This window comes from Eucalyptus grandis, chromosome 2 (assembly GCF_016545825.1).
Source record: "Eucalyptus grandis isolate ANBG69807.140 chromosome 2, ASM1654582v1, whole genome shotgun sequence".
Classification (NCBI taxonomy): Eukaryota; Viridiplantae; Streptophyta; class Magnoliopsida; order Myrtales; family Myrtaceae; genus Eucalyptus; species Eucalyptus grandis.
Window position 1 is genome coordinate 4,299,418 of NC_052613.1, and position 13,633 is coordinate 4,313,050.

Genomic DNA, 13,633 nt, shown 5'->3' on the forward strand with positions numbered 1-13,633 from the left:
AAAATTCATGATTTACGAGTTCCCATATTATAGCCAAGTGTGATTGTGGAGATTGAGGAAAGGGAGGGGGACGAGTGGATCGAGAGATGTGTACGAGGTAAGGTCGTCGGAGACAGGGAGAGACTGCTGCCACGGGTGGGTGGGTTGGGTCGGGGAAATCGCGGGTCGCGAGGCGGGGACGTAGGAGGTCGCCATTGGCGGAAGGGGACAACGTGTTTTGGGATCGTGAAAATGGCCCCCCGCCCCCGTGACGCTTTTACTTTTCCTCCCCGCGTCTTCACCGTGTCCCCTCCTTTTCTTCATTTCTTTGTCTTTCTCGTTTTTTTTTATTTTGGCTCCTTTCCTCGGCCGGTCGCCTTTTTCTACAGCTCCTTCAGTGGGATCTCTTTCTCTCTCTCTCTCTCTCTTTGCACGTCCCAGGAATTTTCCGGGGCATCATTGGACCGAACGGGCTGAATATTTAACAATCCCGATAAAGAAGTATTTTTTTTCATTTTTTAATAAAAAAAAAAAACAGTGCCATGGAATTGACAGAACTTTTTGTTAAAATATTTAAATAAGTGTCGTGCCTTGCTCACAAGACATGTTCAAGAATCATTAAGTTATATGTTGAATTCATGTACGTTATTGCTCAACACAAACCCACCCACTTAAAATGAAGATTAGTAGGCCCAAATATACCGTGCAAGACTGTTGATAATGAGATTGGGTAAAGTCAATCGGTCCTATCAACCTATCACACACGTAATCACCTCCAATTGAAGTTCTTCAAGACGCTAGTATATTTATGCTTTCGTGAAGTTGTTAATTAGGGAAGTGCAACCAGCCGTGGACCAACTCAAGTTCCTCGTAATTTGCAAGTCCCTTAATAGGCTTATCTCTCAGTGTAACAATTTCTGACGCAAAAATAAGAACCTAACTCAAACACAAGATGAATTTACCAAGAAAAATTTGAAGTCAACACACAACATGACTTTAACTCAAATTCGACACAAATGAACACGATTTCACTCATTTTCAAAATTAAAAAAAAAAAAACACTTTGTAATTGTAGTCATACCGAGACAAAAGTTGATTCTAAACACCAAACATGCGATATTAACATTTATGTAAAAGTTACGGTAAAATGCGCCGATATTAGTTACATACAACAACACAAGATAGAATGTCGCGCAGAATTTGTAAGCCCGCCGCATTATTTGCCTAAAGAGTATATTATATCAACAAAATTCATGAAATTAGGTCCTGTTAATAAGGACAAATGTACTTTCCACTTTTTAACATTTCTTCATTTTTTTTTAGTTGATGGGATGGGTAAGTAGATTGTCGGTGCATACGAGCCAAACCAAAAAAAAAAAAACAACAACAACAAAAAAATAAATTGCGTCTTGCTTAAAGGATTTTACAGATTAATTAATTATCACATAATTATCACATGATTATGGAGAACGTGTTGCGAACGCGAGGGGCAACGCTTTTTAAAGTGAAATTCACAGTGCCCGTCCCTACAGTCTCCGAAAATCCAGACGCCTTCAGTTGCTTCGCTTCAGAATTTCCGACACGTCCCAGCCGACACTGTATCGCCACTCTCAAATGGTATCATGAGAAATGTCGGATCCTCGTCCTCCCTCCGGTCGCTGGCATTCTCATCGACATCTTACTCTCGTTCCTTGCCCGAGAAGACCGCATTTTTCCCGCCAACACAAGAGCTCCTCTGGCACGCGTCGCCAGACTCTCTTCCCTCTGCCCTGCAACGCTACATCAACTCCGACAACCCTTCTCGCGGCCAAAAGATCCATGCCCACATTCTCAAAACCGGGTTGAATCCCAACACCAACGTCTCCATCAAGCTGCTCATTCTGCATTTGAAGAGCGGCTGCCTCAGTTATGCCCGCGCGGTGTTCGACGAAATGCCGCAGCGAACTCTTTCCGCCTTTAACTACATGATCGGCGGGTGCGTCAGGCAGCGGAGAGTCGGAGAGTCTTTTGAATTGGTGCGCAGAATGGTTTCTGTCGGCGAGAGGCCCGATGGGTATACTTTCTCCATGATCTTGAAGGCGTCGACTCAGGCCCAGGACGTGGACTTGCCGTATAAAATTACCGGGGTCGTTCACGCCCATATACTGAGACTAGACACTGAACCGGATGATGTTCTTTACACAGCACTGGTCGACTCATATGTTAAGCATGGAAAGGTCGGTTATGCTAGGGCTGTGTTTGATATGACGTTGGAACAGAATGTTGTCTGTTCAACCTCGATGATTACTGGATATATGAATGAAGAGTCTTTTGAGGATGCGGAAGAGATTTTCAGGAAGACAATTGAGAAAGATATCGTGGTTTTCAATGCCATGATCGAAGGTTACAGCAAGTCGAGTGAATTTGCAAAGAGATCGCTCGAGATTTACATTGAGATGCAAAGGTTGGCATTTCGGCCTAGCATATCTACTTTTGCCAGTGTAATTGGGTCTTGTTCAATAATGGCAGCATACGAGGTTGGTCAACAAATCCAAAGTCAACTAGTAAAAGCTGGACTTATCCTTGATGTGAAAATGGGCAGTGCTCTTATAGATATGTATTCCAAATGTGGGAAAGTTGAGGATGCTTGCAGAGTATTTGAATGTATGCCCAATCGGAATGTCTTTACATGGTCTTCCATGATAGATGGATATGGAAAGAACGGAGATCCCCATAAAGCTCTCATTCTTTTCAGTGCCATGCGTGAGCAGCAAATTGAGCCCAATTCCGTGACATTCCTTGGTGCACTCTCTGCTTGTGCCCATGCTGGCTTATTAGCTAAAGGCCATGAGATATTCTTGAGCATGGAGAGGGATTACTCGCTGAAACCGGGTATGGAGCATTATGCCTGCATGGTTGATCTCTTAGGACGTGCAGGGAGATTGAACTGGGCATGGGAGTTTGTGATGAAAATGCCTGAAAAGCCCAACTCTGATGTTTGGGCCGCTTTGCTTAGCTCATGTAGGTTGCATGGTGATATTGAGATGGCAAGTGTAGCAGCCAATGAACTATTTAAGTTGAATGCCGAGGGTCGGCCCGGGGCATATGTCGCTCTGTCTAATACATTGGCACATGCAGGAAAATGGGACAGTGTAACTGAACTGAGGGTGTTAATGAAGGAAAGAGGGATATCTAAAGACACTGCTTGCAGTTGGGTTGAGGCTAATTATGGGTAATGATAGTCCTGCATGTTGGGGAAATTGGTGATCAAGTCAACAGGTAAACATGTCCATTTCATGGTTTTTTACGTGTACAAAACATGTTCTATGGTGCAGATTTTCGTTTACATCACTCCTAAACTCATATGATCGTCCTAGATGATTTCCAAGCCATACAATGGCGATGAAGAGATGTTGGGGAGGCTAAACCTGATAGCAAAGCCAATGACTCAGGTGTTCATATATCAGGGCAAATGATCAGCAGTATCAGGTCGATCCTCTGCTGCAATCTGTAGCAAGGAATAAATTATGGGCTATGTTGCTGCATTGGATGCTGCTTTGGTTCGATACTTGCTGGTGAGAGCTTCTGGAATTATACCATTGTCCACATCCCTTTACATCAAAGTTAGTCATTGCATTATTTCTTTCCAAATTTTCTCTGTTTAATAGTGAATGCTAATAGTGCCACAATCTCCTTTTTGCTGTTTGAGAAGCATAATAGACCTATATCTGTTCCCTCATTGGTGACCTTGTTCGTTGTTCTGTTGTCCTATTCTGTCGTCACAGGAGCTGTCAAACTTAGTTCACATGAATTTTATGATTCTAATTGACGTTTCTTGAAGAAATGCATCTCTTAGAGTATACGTGGCAAGTTCTAGAAGAAATGACAAACCTTGGAACCTTATAAATTGCTAGTGCCCTTGTAATTAGAGTTTGAGACTTGCTGAAGGAATCTGACCTCGTAGTATGGCAGCATGTTCGAGATGTCTGGATATGGTGTGTTTCTTGAAGCTATATATGGATGAAACTTACAGAATGATGCCAATAGTGAGGCATTGGTACGTAGTTTTTGTCAGCTGTGGATATAGGCTAGGCTAAATAGACATGGGAAGAGAAAACAAACAAAGGCTGCTTTTCAAGCTGAGGAAGGGTAATCTCTAATATAGAGATCACTGTTAATCTTGACTTTTCACTTCTTAACTGTGTACCAGAGGGAAAGAGGTCCACATATGGAGTCAGTTTAATTATAGTACAGCTATTTTATGATGTTTCTTCAGGTTAGTCGAAAGTGGGAGACATTTCTTTTGTAATAGAGCATAATTCGGACGAGAATTGTGTTGAGGAGAACTCAAACGGGATCCAATAGTGGATGAATTGCTTAGGCTTTGAGAGAGGATCTTTATCTCTTCTATATATCTGTTGATCTTTTTGCCAGGAAATATATTTTTTCACATTTAGATTTTGGGGTTATTGTTAGTGTAAGGTCGATGTCGAAGATTGTCCTGCATTGTTTAGTAACTGTGATGGACTTTGTACACTAGATCGTCTTGGATGTTGCTTTCAGGTTGACACTGGATGCTTGACGAGTGTGGTTATTTGTCGAGACGAAGTGAGCGGATCTATAGTTGTGATGTGTGAGGTTGACCTTGGAGAAGTGTTGTGACTATACTGAAGTTTTGGGCTTTCAAAACTCGTTAATGGATACACTCAAATTGAGCTGTTTGAATCTGATACCTATTTTGTGTCTCGCACAATATGTGTGTGTATATGGGTGCATTTCTTTGTTAAGAAAAAAATACGTTCCCCTGCAGGATTTTTGTCTATGCTGTTCAGATGTAGGATGATTATTTAGCAAAAAAAAATTGTTGGACGAGTATATTAGATGTCATTAGACCTTGCAACGGATGAACAAAGAATAACTAAATACAAGCTCACAACATCTAAGATTTTGGACTGTAGTCATCCATCTTATGTCATGTGAATACCCATCTCATTGTTTTTGGGTAGGTTCTACGGATGACTGTTTGACGAAGACTTGCTTCTACCACTTTGGTTGATGTGGAAACACATGTGAGAGATTCTATGGAGGCCTTCCGACAATGGCATGTTAACTTCGTTGGTTTTCAGCATGAGGATCAGCCAGGCAATTCTATTAGTCAGAGTATATACTTATTCGTGCCTTTTCAGGTTGTAATATCAACTAGCATTTGGAACTTATCGGTATTACATGACCAGGAGAATGGAGCAAAGAATGAGCCAATCAAGAGGCAGGAGGGACTGATCCAAGGGCGTGGGAAATAGTTAAAGGGCCAATTGGACAAACTCAACATCCAACAGCCTAAAAGGAGAATGGATGAGACTGCAGCAAACCTGTTCTACTCTTCAACCTCTGGGTTTGACAGAAATAAATTTTAAGAAGTGCCTCACATCAATTTCTAACATTGTACAAACATAATTTATTAAGGATGCTTTTAGCTTGAGTTGGACATGACAGTCACATTTTCTGCTTCACTTAGGCAGTCATCCCTTCATTGGGGCGGGCTCCTTTTTTCTTTGATTCCTCTATTTGTTCTATGCTTTTAGCGAGTTGTTCCATTTTTATTTTTTTTTAGCATCCCTGCGACCTGTTTGCTTTGCACTTTAGATGAAGTGCAAACTATACTATGTCGATTATTCATTTGATTAAAAGTCACTTCTGTTTATGTACTTCTTTCTAATAACTTTAGCGTTGAGCAATAACTATTATTTTAGACGCTGCCGTTCGATATGTTGCAGATTTTGGGAGAAGTTTTAAAAGGTAAACTCGCTCTCCTAGACGACAATTTCATAATGACTCGTGTGCAAGAACGGATGAGAGGGCAATATTGAAAAAATTACATTATTGCGGTGTTTTCAAAAATAGTTAAAATGCAGTGATTATGTTTTCCTCCTCGGTCCATGCTTTTTGGTGTTGCTGGTGCCAAATTGCCATCGGAAGCCAATGATGAATAGCTTCTAGCTGCTATAAGTATGAACTAGCTGAAACTGGGAAGCACCCTGATAATCTTTCTTATAGTCATTACTAAGATGGAAAGAAAGAACTAATTTCCATTAATTTATTATGGTGAACCGATAAATTTATCATGGTCTAGTTTATATTCGAAAAACATTCGCTTCCCACGTCTATTTATCTATATCAACACATGAAAAGATGCCCATCTCACGGACCCAGATCAGGGCACGATTTCGCTGGTGAATCATAATATATGTTTTCCTATCTACTGGAATCACATGTACCTCAGATTCTTCTCAGTGGATTGATTGAGACCTCAGAAGGAGAGGCTGGACGTATGACGAATTTGCTTATTCATGCTTTTTAGTATATTGCCTTGCCAAGTGTGACCTCACCAGGGAACACGACACCATGGAAACACGCATATGCGTCACGACAGATACTTCTGCTTTCCACCCACTCCCTGTTGCGTCCCCCTCGCGTGCTAAAAGTCTATTCCATCTCAAGCGGTGTTTTCCACCGTCTTTCACGGAAGAAGACTTCATACAACCGGTTCTTTTTTCTTCTCTTTTTTTTTTTTAATCAATGAACTATAAGTATGAATGTCATCCACGTCACTTAAGTTTGCATGCGGACGATACCTACCTCTCATAATCCGCTAATTTGAACACGATTAAGGGAATTATGAATGAGTGTGTGCTCCAATTAGTGGTCACAAATTGTGTGTTAGATGACAAATTCAACAGCGACCTCAAAGTTGAGAATTGCATCGCGTCGTTTTCTATTTGGTCACGTTTATTGTAACTTGTCAACCTAAGATATCTATCTGGGGACAGATCCATTTAATCACTGGGCAAAATTCAAATAAAAAGAGGCCGGAATAAGAAAAAGAAAAAGCGGTGGCTAGACTCGGGCCGAACAAAACCGTGGGCACTTTTTTACGAATCCGGAGGATCGGATCGGATCGGATCCTCGAATTTCACCGACCGTTGAATCGAAGAACAATAAATCTGGGCCGCTCCTCGAAATACCCTTGAAGTGATCGTGGGATGTTACGATTTGTGTGGGTCCCAGAGAATTAGACAAAAACCCCACGACTGTCGATCAGATCTTGCTACACGTGTCGCTTTCGACCTCTCAACGTGACGCGGACTGCCCGCATCAATCAAGAAAGAGAAACACAAAAGCACGAATCGGACGGCCGCCATCAATGGCGGGCCCACCATCTCTTGACATTAAACTACAGCTTCGGTCAAGTCAAACGTCTACTTCTACGGATCCTCTCTTTTCTCATTATTAAGAAATCCTATTCTTAACGACTATTTCCGGCGAAATTATTATCTAGAACGTATCGATCATTAATTTTATGATTCCCATCATCATCGAGCTCTCGGGACTAATAGTTGGAATGAGCTCAATTTATGTTATTTGAAAATTAAAGAAAAAATGACACCAATAATTTTTAAACTTTAACATAACATACTATATGATTCCTAAGTTTTAAATTTATTTGATATGATCTCTAAACTTTAATTTAATAAATAATGTTGTTTTTGAATACATGAATTTTTTAATCTATGTTTAATTTAATCATTAAATTATATAAAAATATTTAATATTATATCTAAACATGTACAGATGGAACAAACCATTAAATATACGTGCAAAAGTTTAGAGATTAAATATTATGCAACAAGTCCAAGTTCATGATTAAATTATATATTAATTCAAAATTTAGGAATTATTTATATAATGATTCCTAAGTTAGATGAATTTATTTTAAAGAGAAAAATTTATGAATTATTTATGTAATTATCCTTAAATCAGGTGGTTTTTTTTTTTTTTTTTTTTATGGATACTTTTTTAGTGAAAAGAAAGCGTTTCTTTGAGATGTCATTTTCCTGTAATTAATGGGAGCACATGAAAAAATAAGAAGGAAGCCCTCTTCCACACCTCTCTCTCTCTCTCTCTCTCTCTCTCCTTTTCTTCCTTTTTCCTGGTTCCAGACGAGGACCGGATCCCCACCACCACCACCACCAGTACCGCCATTATTAAACTCTCTGTCTCTCTCTCTCTCTCTCTCTGAAACTCCCTTTTGCTTTTAGTTCTCCAAGATTCGTTTTTTTTTTTTTGTGTGTGCCGCGTTCTCGTGCGATTCGGCGGTGATGATGGCGTGGCTTTTCGGGTCGTAATCATGAGACGATCAGGACGCTCTCGAGGAGGAGGAAAAACGAAAGCGAGCTCGGCGCACGGTTGCGTCGGGGAACTCCCCCCCCCCAACTCCAATCACGTCTCTCTGTGACTGCAAGTACGTTCCTTTTCGATGCCCATGTAATCTTTCGTTTCCTCCCCTCCTCTTTTGCACTCTGCTCCGTACGAATTCCCCGTCGAGGCCATGTTTGTCTTGTGAATATATGCAGCGTTGACTCTCACTTCGCTCTGTGCTTGCCACTCTCTCTCTCTCTCGCTCTCAGGAAAAGGGGGAATAAAAAAATTGCTGCGGTTGTTTCTTTTTATTCTTCACTCAGATTCGTCGAGGAAGAAAGATTAATGGGTATGGAATATGGATCAGTAATTTGAGTCCCTCGTAGTCTCTCCGGGGTCGATGGTTTTTGGTGCAAGTTTCAGCGTTTAGAAAAAGAAAAGAAAAAGAAGGATAAAAAAAAGGGATTGAATTGACAGAAGGGTGAGGGTTGGAAACTGCCCCTTTTTCTTTCACTAAAAGTTCCGGTCGTGGTGGTGGAGCAATTTTGACTTTGTAAGGGCCCACTGTTTTTCTCTTTGGGAGTTCTTGTGTCTTCTTCTTATTTTTTTTCTTGTGGGGAAGAGAATAAGGTCCACCTTGATGCAACAATTTCTAGAAACAGAGTTATTTTTCTTGTTTTGCCCATTAGGTTAGGTCAGTTCTGTCAAAGAAGCCAAGAAAGTCAACCGTTGAACAACAACAGTTTTGCTACAGGAGTTGACACGTTTTCTCTGAATATCTTGTCTTGACCCAGAAGCCTCCAGTTGATTCAGCAGGAGAGAATTTGCAGAAACTGCTTCTATCCTCGACTTCCTTCGCCGTAGCATCATCCACCGGAGGGCTGTCGACACCGAAAGAGGCTGGCTTGATTGCTCGTCACAGATTCAATTCGGATAAACATAGAGGGGGATAATTGGTGTTGCAGATAACAGAAAGTTATGGGTTCTTTCAAAGGTCATGCTCTGCCGGGGACTCTCTTTCTTGTGGTCGGTTTGTGGCACGTGTGGAGCTGTGTGTTCAGGCATGTGTCGAACCCGAAGGCCTTCCGGGTCCGGGTGTGGAACCCGGTGCCTGGGTTCGAGGGGAAGCTGAAACATTTGGAGCTGTATGTCATTACAGTCGGCGCTTTCATTGATTTGTGCATTGAGCTTCTGTATTCTCCCCACCTCAAGCTGTTTGTTAATGGAGTCTTGAACCCAGCACACATGAACGATTTTGAGCATTCAGGAATGCTCCTCATGTTCTTCATCTTCGGGCTCGTCGCTCTGCTCTCAGAGAAAACCAGGTTGGTTCCTGGCTCATTAATCTCAACATGTCTTTTATGTTTTCTCTTTCTCTTTATGTTTGTTCTGGGGGGTGGTGTTATATGCGCGGTAGAACTTTTTAGAAGCGTTTCTCTGACATGGAGTCGTGAAGTGGTTTCTGCTGATGCCTTAATGCTTAACAAATATAAGCACTGCTGACTCCACACGATTTGTAACTGGGTAACAGTTGAGAGCCACTGAGTTATGGTCGATGCGGTACCAATGCTCAGCGTCTGAATACACACAGTTTGATTTTTCATTTTTTATTTTTATCTCGTATATTTCTATAATTGACTAATTCTTGATGAACATTTGTTTTCTTTTTCACCAAACAAAAAAAAAAAACATTTGTTTTTCTTATTAGATAAAAACTCAAGTCTGCTGATGCTCTCAATCTGGTGGAGATTATCAATTAGAAAATTGAAACAGCGGATGCAGGAATTTTAAGATAGTGATTTTTTCTTTCCATCAAACGCATGATATGCTTTTTTTGGTCTCTATACTTTCAATGCGCTGGTCTCTGTAGAGTTTTGCCTTCTTTGGGTACTTTTGTATCACATACTGTGGATAGCGTGTTCTCTTGTTTTTATTAAATTTTGGATAGTGTGTTAATCTCCCTTTTGGGTCGTATGATGACCTTAGAAGTTTCAGCTGCATAAAGGAATGTGATCATAAAGTTCACGACATTGCCTTGACAAATTTTTTTATGGACTTTTAAGAGAGGCATTACCATAATTGACAGAGTGCAAGTCCATATGTTTCCATTAACCAGACTACATTCTGTTCCAAAGTCTTAGTTTAGGGGAAAGAAAGATTAGAGTAGTGAGAACATTTCTGATCAAATGATAATCTATTTGATTTGAGTAGGAAAAATCTAAAGCCTTGCAATGCTCTTGCTCTCAGTCTGAGTTGAGAGGTTAGTGTTTCTCTTTTAGGACATTAATCGGTGTTTCTATGAGAATTAATGCTCTGTTATAGAATGACTCTTAGTGATTTATGAACATTGCTTCATTGTTTAGGCCAACAGTTGGTCCACTCGGCTGAGGTGACCCTTTTTTCCCTTCTCACCTGTAGCCCATGAAGAAGAAAGATAATGCTTTACGTCCTTGAGATAATTTTCTGTAGATTTCTTTCACTCAACATTCTAATTCCAAGTCCTAAGCTTCATGCCCTTGGACATTTTCGCGATGCTCTTACTAACCAATGAATGGCAAGTGCTCATCAGGAATGATATAGAATTGTAGTTGCATTTTACCATCGTCTTGAGATGAGGCAATTGCTTGGCTTCTTCTGAAGTGAGGCTTCAGAACGAAGTTTCTTTTCTTTTTTTCCTCCTCCTTTTGTTTTTTTTTTTTTTTCTTTTTTTCTTTCTGGTAGGCCTTGGCTGAAAATTGTCAACATTGCCAAATCCAGATCGCTGTGAAAATGCTGGAAGTATCTTTCACACTTTCTTCATGGACTAGTTTTATGACACATCCTCTTTCACTTGGGAATCATCAGATTGTTACCACACAGAAGTTGACAATAGAATAGTTAGAGCAAGTGTCTGCACAAATTTAACAAGATAAGAGGTTTATATTTCACTCTTTTATGCCGAGATAACCCAGTTTTGCAGCATTTTCAGTCTAACACAGCTTGACCATTTTAGAAACTTGATATTGGTGCAACAATGCCACTTGACCTATCCATTTAGGGATAGGGTCTATTTTGAGCATCCTTAGTTAAATTTTTTTCCTTGGTAAGGTTAATGAAAATCTCAGTTTGTAAATCATGTGATTCTACATCTTGAGAATTTCTTTTCTAAGAAAAAAAGATGAACTTTTTGGGTTGGGAATTACCTATGAGTACCATTAGTGCATGGCAAGTTCAAGGCTTCTTGTTTCCTCGATGTGGATTCATAAGTAAATCTTCAGATGCCTTTAGCTGGTTAGGTGTCAATCGCTTGAGGATTACTTCTTAAGCTCACCAGTGAGTTTGCTGTATTGTGGTGCTGCAGATACTTCAGAAGCATCGCTAGTAGTACTATTGCATCAGCATTTCGTGACCGACACTATTTTTATAACCTCTCTGCTTTGACTGTTATAGTTAACAGACTCTTGAGTTTTGGAAGCAGTAGCTCCCACATTGTTCTGCTGAGCAACCCAGAACTTAACTTTTACTGATGCCAATCTTCCTCCACTTGCAGCTTCCTTCCTTTACCAGAAGGAGCACTGTGCTTGATCGCTGCCACGGCATTCTGCGCGGAGTACCTTCTATTCTACTTCCACTCCACAACGCACAAGGGCCTGGAGGGTTATTATCACCTCCTCCTGGTTCTGCTCATAGGACTTTGCATTGCTTCCACCGTTGCCGGGGCCCTCCTACCGACCAGTTTCCCCATTGATCTCTGCAGCGGCATTGCCATAACCTTGCAAGGACTCTGGTTCTACCAGACAGCCTTCACGCTATATGGACCCTCCATGCCCGATGGTTGCCAGCTCAAGGGCGGTGACATTGCGTGCAACTCAGTAGAAAGCGAAGCACGTGGTGAGTATCTTGCCAACGTCCAGCTTTTCAGTCTTGTCCTCGGCGTGCTGGCTTTGGTGGTTGGTAGTTACGGCTTTGCAGCTAGACAGTTTGGGCATTCCGAGCTTAGGAGCTTGCATGTATCTCAAGAGGAATAGACTGAGAGCACACTAAGTGCAAATTTCGTAGCTTTTTCACCTTTAGTGGTTTATTCATTTGCAGTACGTCAAAGGAATAAGGGGGCATTTGGATGGCTCCGGCAGATTTTGTGGTGTATATTGATCGGAATTGCGCATCCATATAAACAAACAACAAGAGAATAGTATAAATCTTTTTCCCAAGCACTAGGAAAACCTCCAAAGATCTATTCGGCAGATATTTTTTGTTGAAGTTCGTAAATTCTCTTCGAATTTTTTCCTCTACTATGCATCTTGGAAGGTGGATGATCATGTTTATCTCGTCCTATCCAATACAGTGTTGTGGAACGTATTTGAAAGATGCTTCATTGTTTACAAGAAAGCCTTTCAGATTTGTGTAGTTATTCTGAGGGTGTTATGCTTATAATCCGAACAGCCTTGCCCATGTATTACTGACGGATTGAGGGAACAAAAATGGAATGGTTAGAAGGATGAATTACGGAAATATTAATAAAACTGCCAATACATTAATTCGCATGTTAAGCTTGAAGCCTACACTCTCCCTCTAGATATTACCCTCTATTTATGGTGAGACCTTTTCTTGACCATATTGCAATTATCCGTAGTACAAGCAGAATAACGTAAGTAGCGCCCTTTACACCACATCCTCGCTATTTATGTACCTACACACAGTAAATCCTCGCTATTTATGTACCTACACAGTAAGGTTACGTAGTCCATTTCTAATCGGGATAAAACTAGATAAGATAAAATATAAAATCCTGAGATTTTTTTATATCCTGTCCATTGTTTGATGAATTACAATATTAAAGTCGGATATATTCATATCATATCATGTACATTTTATTTTATTTTTTATATATAAACGGCATATATTATAAATAAACCTAAATATTCATAAACGGAGATGGTGAAAATCTCTCGTAACACTATTTCTTAATTTATTTTATTTTATTTTTCCTTTTTTTATATTATTTCTTTTTTTCTCCTTTCATTATTCTTTAATAAAATTTTATCAAATAGTAAACTATATTAACATACCTAAAATTCAAAAATACCTAAAATATATAATAAATATAAATATTTAATTTATAATTAAATGTTTATTATAAGATAGAATTAAAGTTGAATATATAAATTAAAATAAGATTAATTAAAAATAAACTTTAATTTTTTTTAAAAAAATTTTTAAATTAGAATTCAAATATTATTTATATTAAAATATAATTTCAATCTTGAATTTTATCCCAACTACCAAAAGCCTAAGCCCTTTCCTAAGTAGCGCCCTTCACAGGAGCTAAATGAGGAACTGGGATCAAGCATTAATCAAATTTTAATATGCAAATTCCAGAAAAACTCATGTTTGAAGATCTGGCAATTTGGTGAAAGAAATTCGCAGTTGTGTCTAGTCACTATACCAAGTTCTGATCTTATATCTAACAGGACAGCGAGTTCGAAAATAGAATTTTCTA

General features: G+C 39.8%; 2 protein-coding genes across 7 annotated transcripts; both read left to right on the plus strand.

Moving 5' to 3' along the window:
• The first annotated feature begins 1,468 nt into the window (after window positions 1-1,468).
• On the plus strand, window positions 1,469-5,663 carry LOC104442365 (pentatricopeptide repeat-containing protein At1g28690, mitochondrial). 4 transcript variants are annotated; one of them, XM_039304562.1, is made up of 4 exons: window positions 1,469-3,237; window positions 3,336-3,581; window positions 4,965-5,118; window positions 5,193-5,663. In XM_039304562.1, the coding sequence occupies exon 1, from the start codon at window positions 1,602-1,604 to the stop codon at window positions 3,192-3,194; it is 1,593 nt and encodes a 530-aa protein (XP_039160496.1). In that variant the 5' UTR covers window positions 1,469-1,601; the 3' UTR covers window positions 3,195-3,237; window positions 3,336-3,581; window positions 4,965-5,118; window positions 5,193-5,663. The 4 variants fall into 4 exon arrangements, with proteins under 4 accessions (XP_039160496.1, XP_039160493.1, XP_039160501.1 ...); XM_039304559.1 differs by having other exon boundaries at window positions 3,336-3,533; XM_039304567.1 differs by lacking the exon at window positions 4,965-5,118 and having other exon boundaries at window positions 5,145-5,663.
• Window positions 5,664-7,920: 2,257 nt separating this feature from the next.
• LOC104442363 (transmembrane protein 45B) lies at window positions 7,921-12,402 on the plus strand. 3 transcript variants are annotated; one of them, XM_010055774.3, is made up of 3 exons: window positions 7,921-8,257; window positions 8,844-9,479; window positions 11,684-12,402. In XM_010055774.3, the coding sequence occupies exons 2-3, from the start codon at window positions 9,133-9,135 to the stop codon at window positions 12,159-12,161; spliced, it is 825 nt and encodes a 274-aa protein (XP_010054076.1). In that variant the 5' UTR covers window positions 7,921-8,257; window positions 8,844-9,132; the 3' UTR covers window positions 12,162-12,402. The 3 variants fall into 3 exon arrangements, with proteins under 3 accessions (XP_010054076.1, XP_039163817.1, XP_010054075.1); XM_039307883.1 differs by having other exon boundaries at window positions 8,952-9,479; XM_010055773.3 differs by having other exon boundaries at window positions 7,922-8,257; window positions 8,949-9,479.
• The last annotated feature ends 1,231 nt before the right edge of the window (window positions 12,403-13,633 follow it).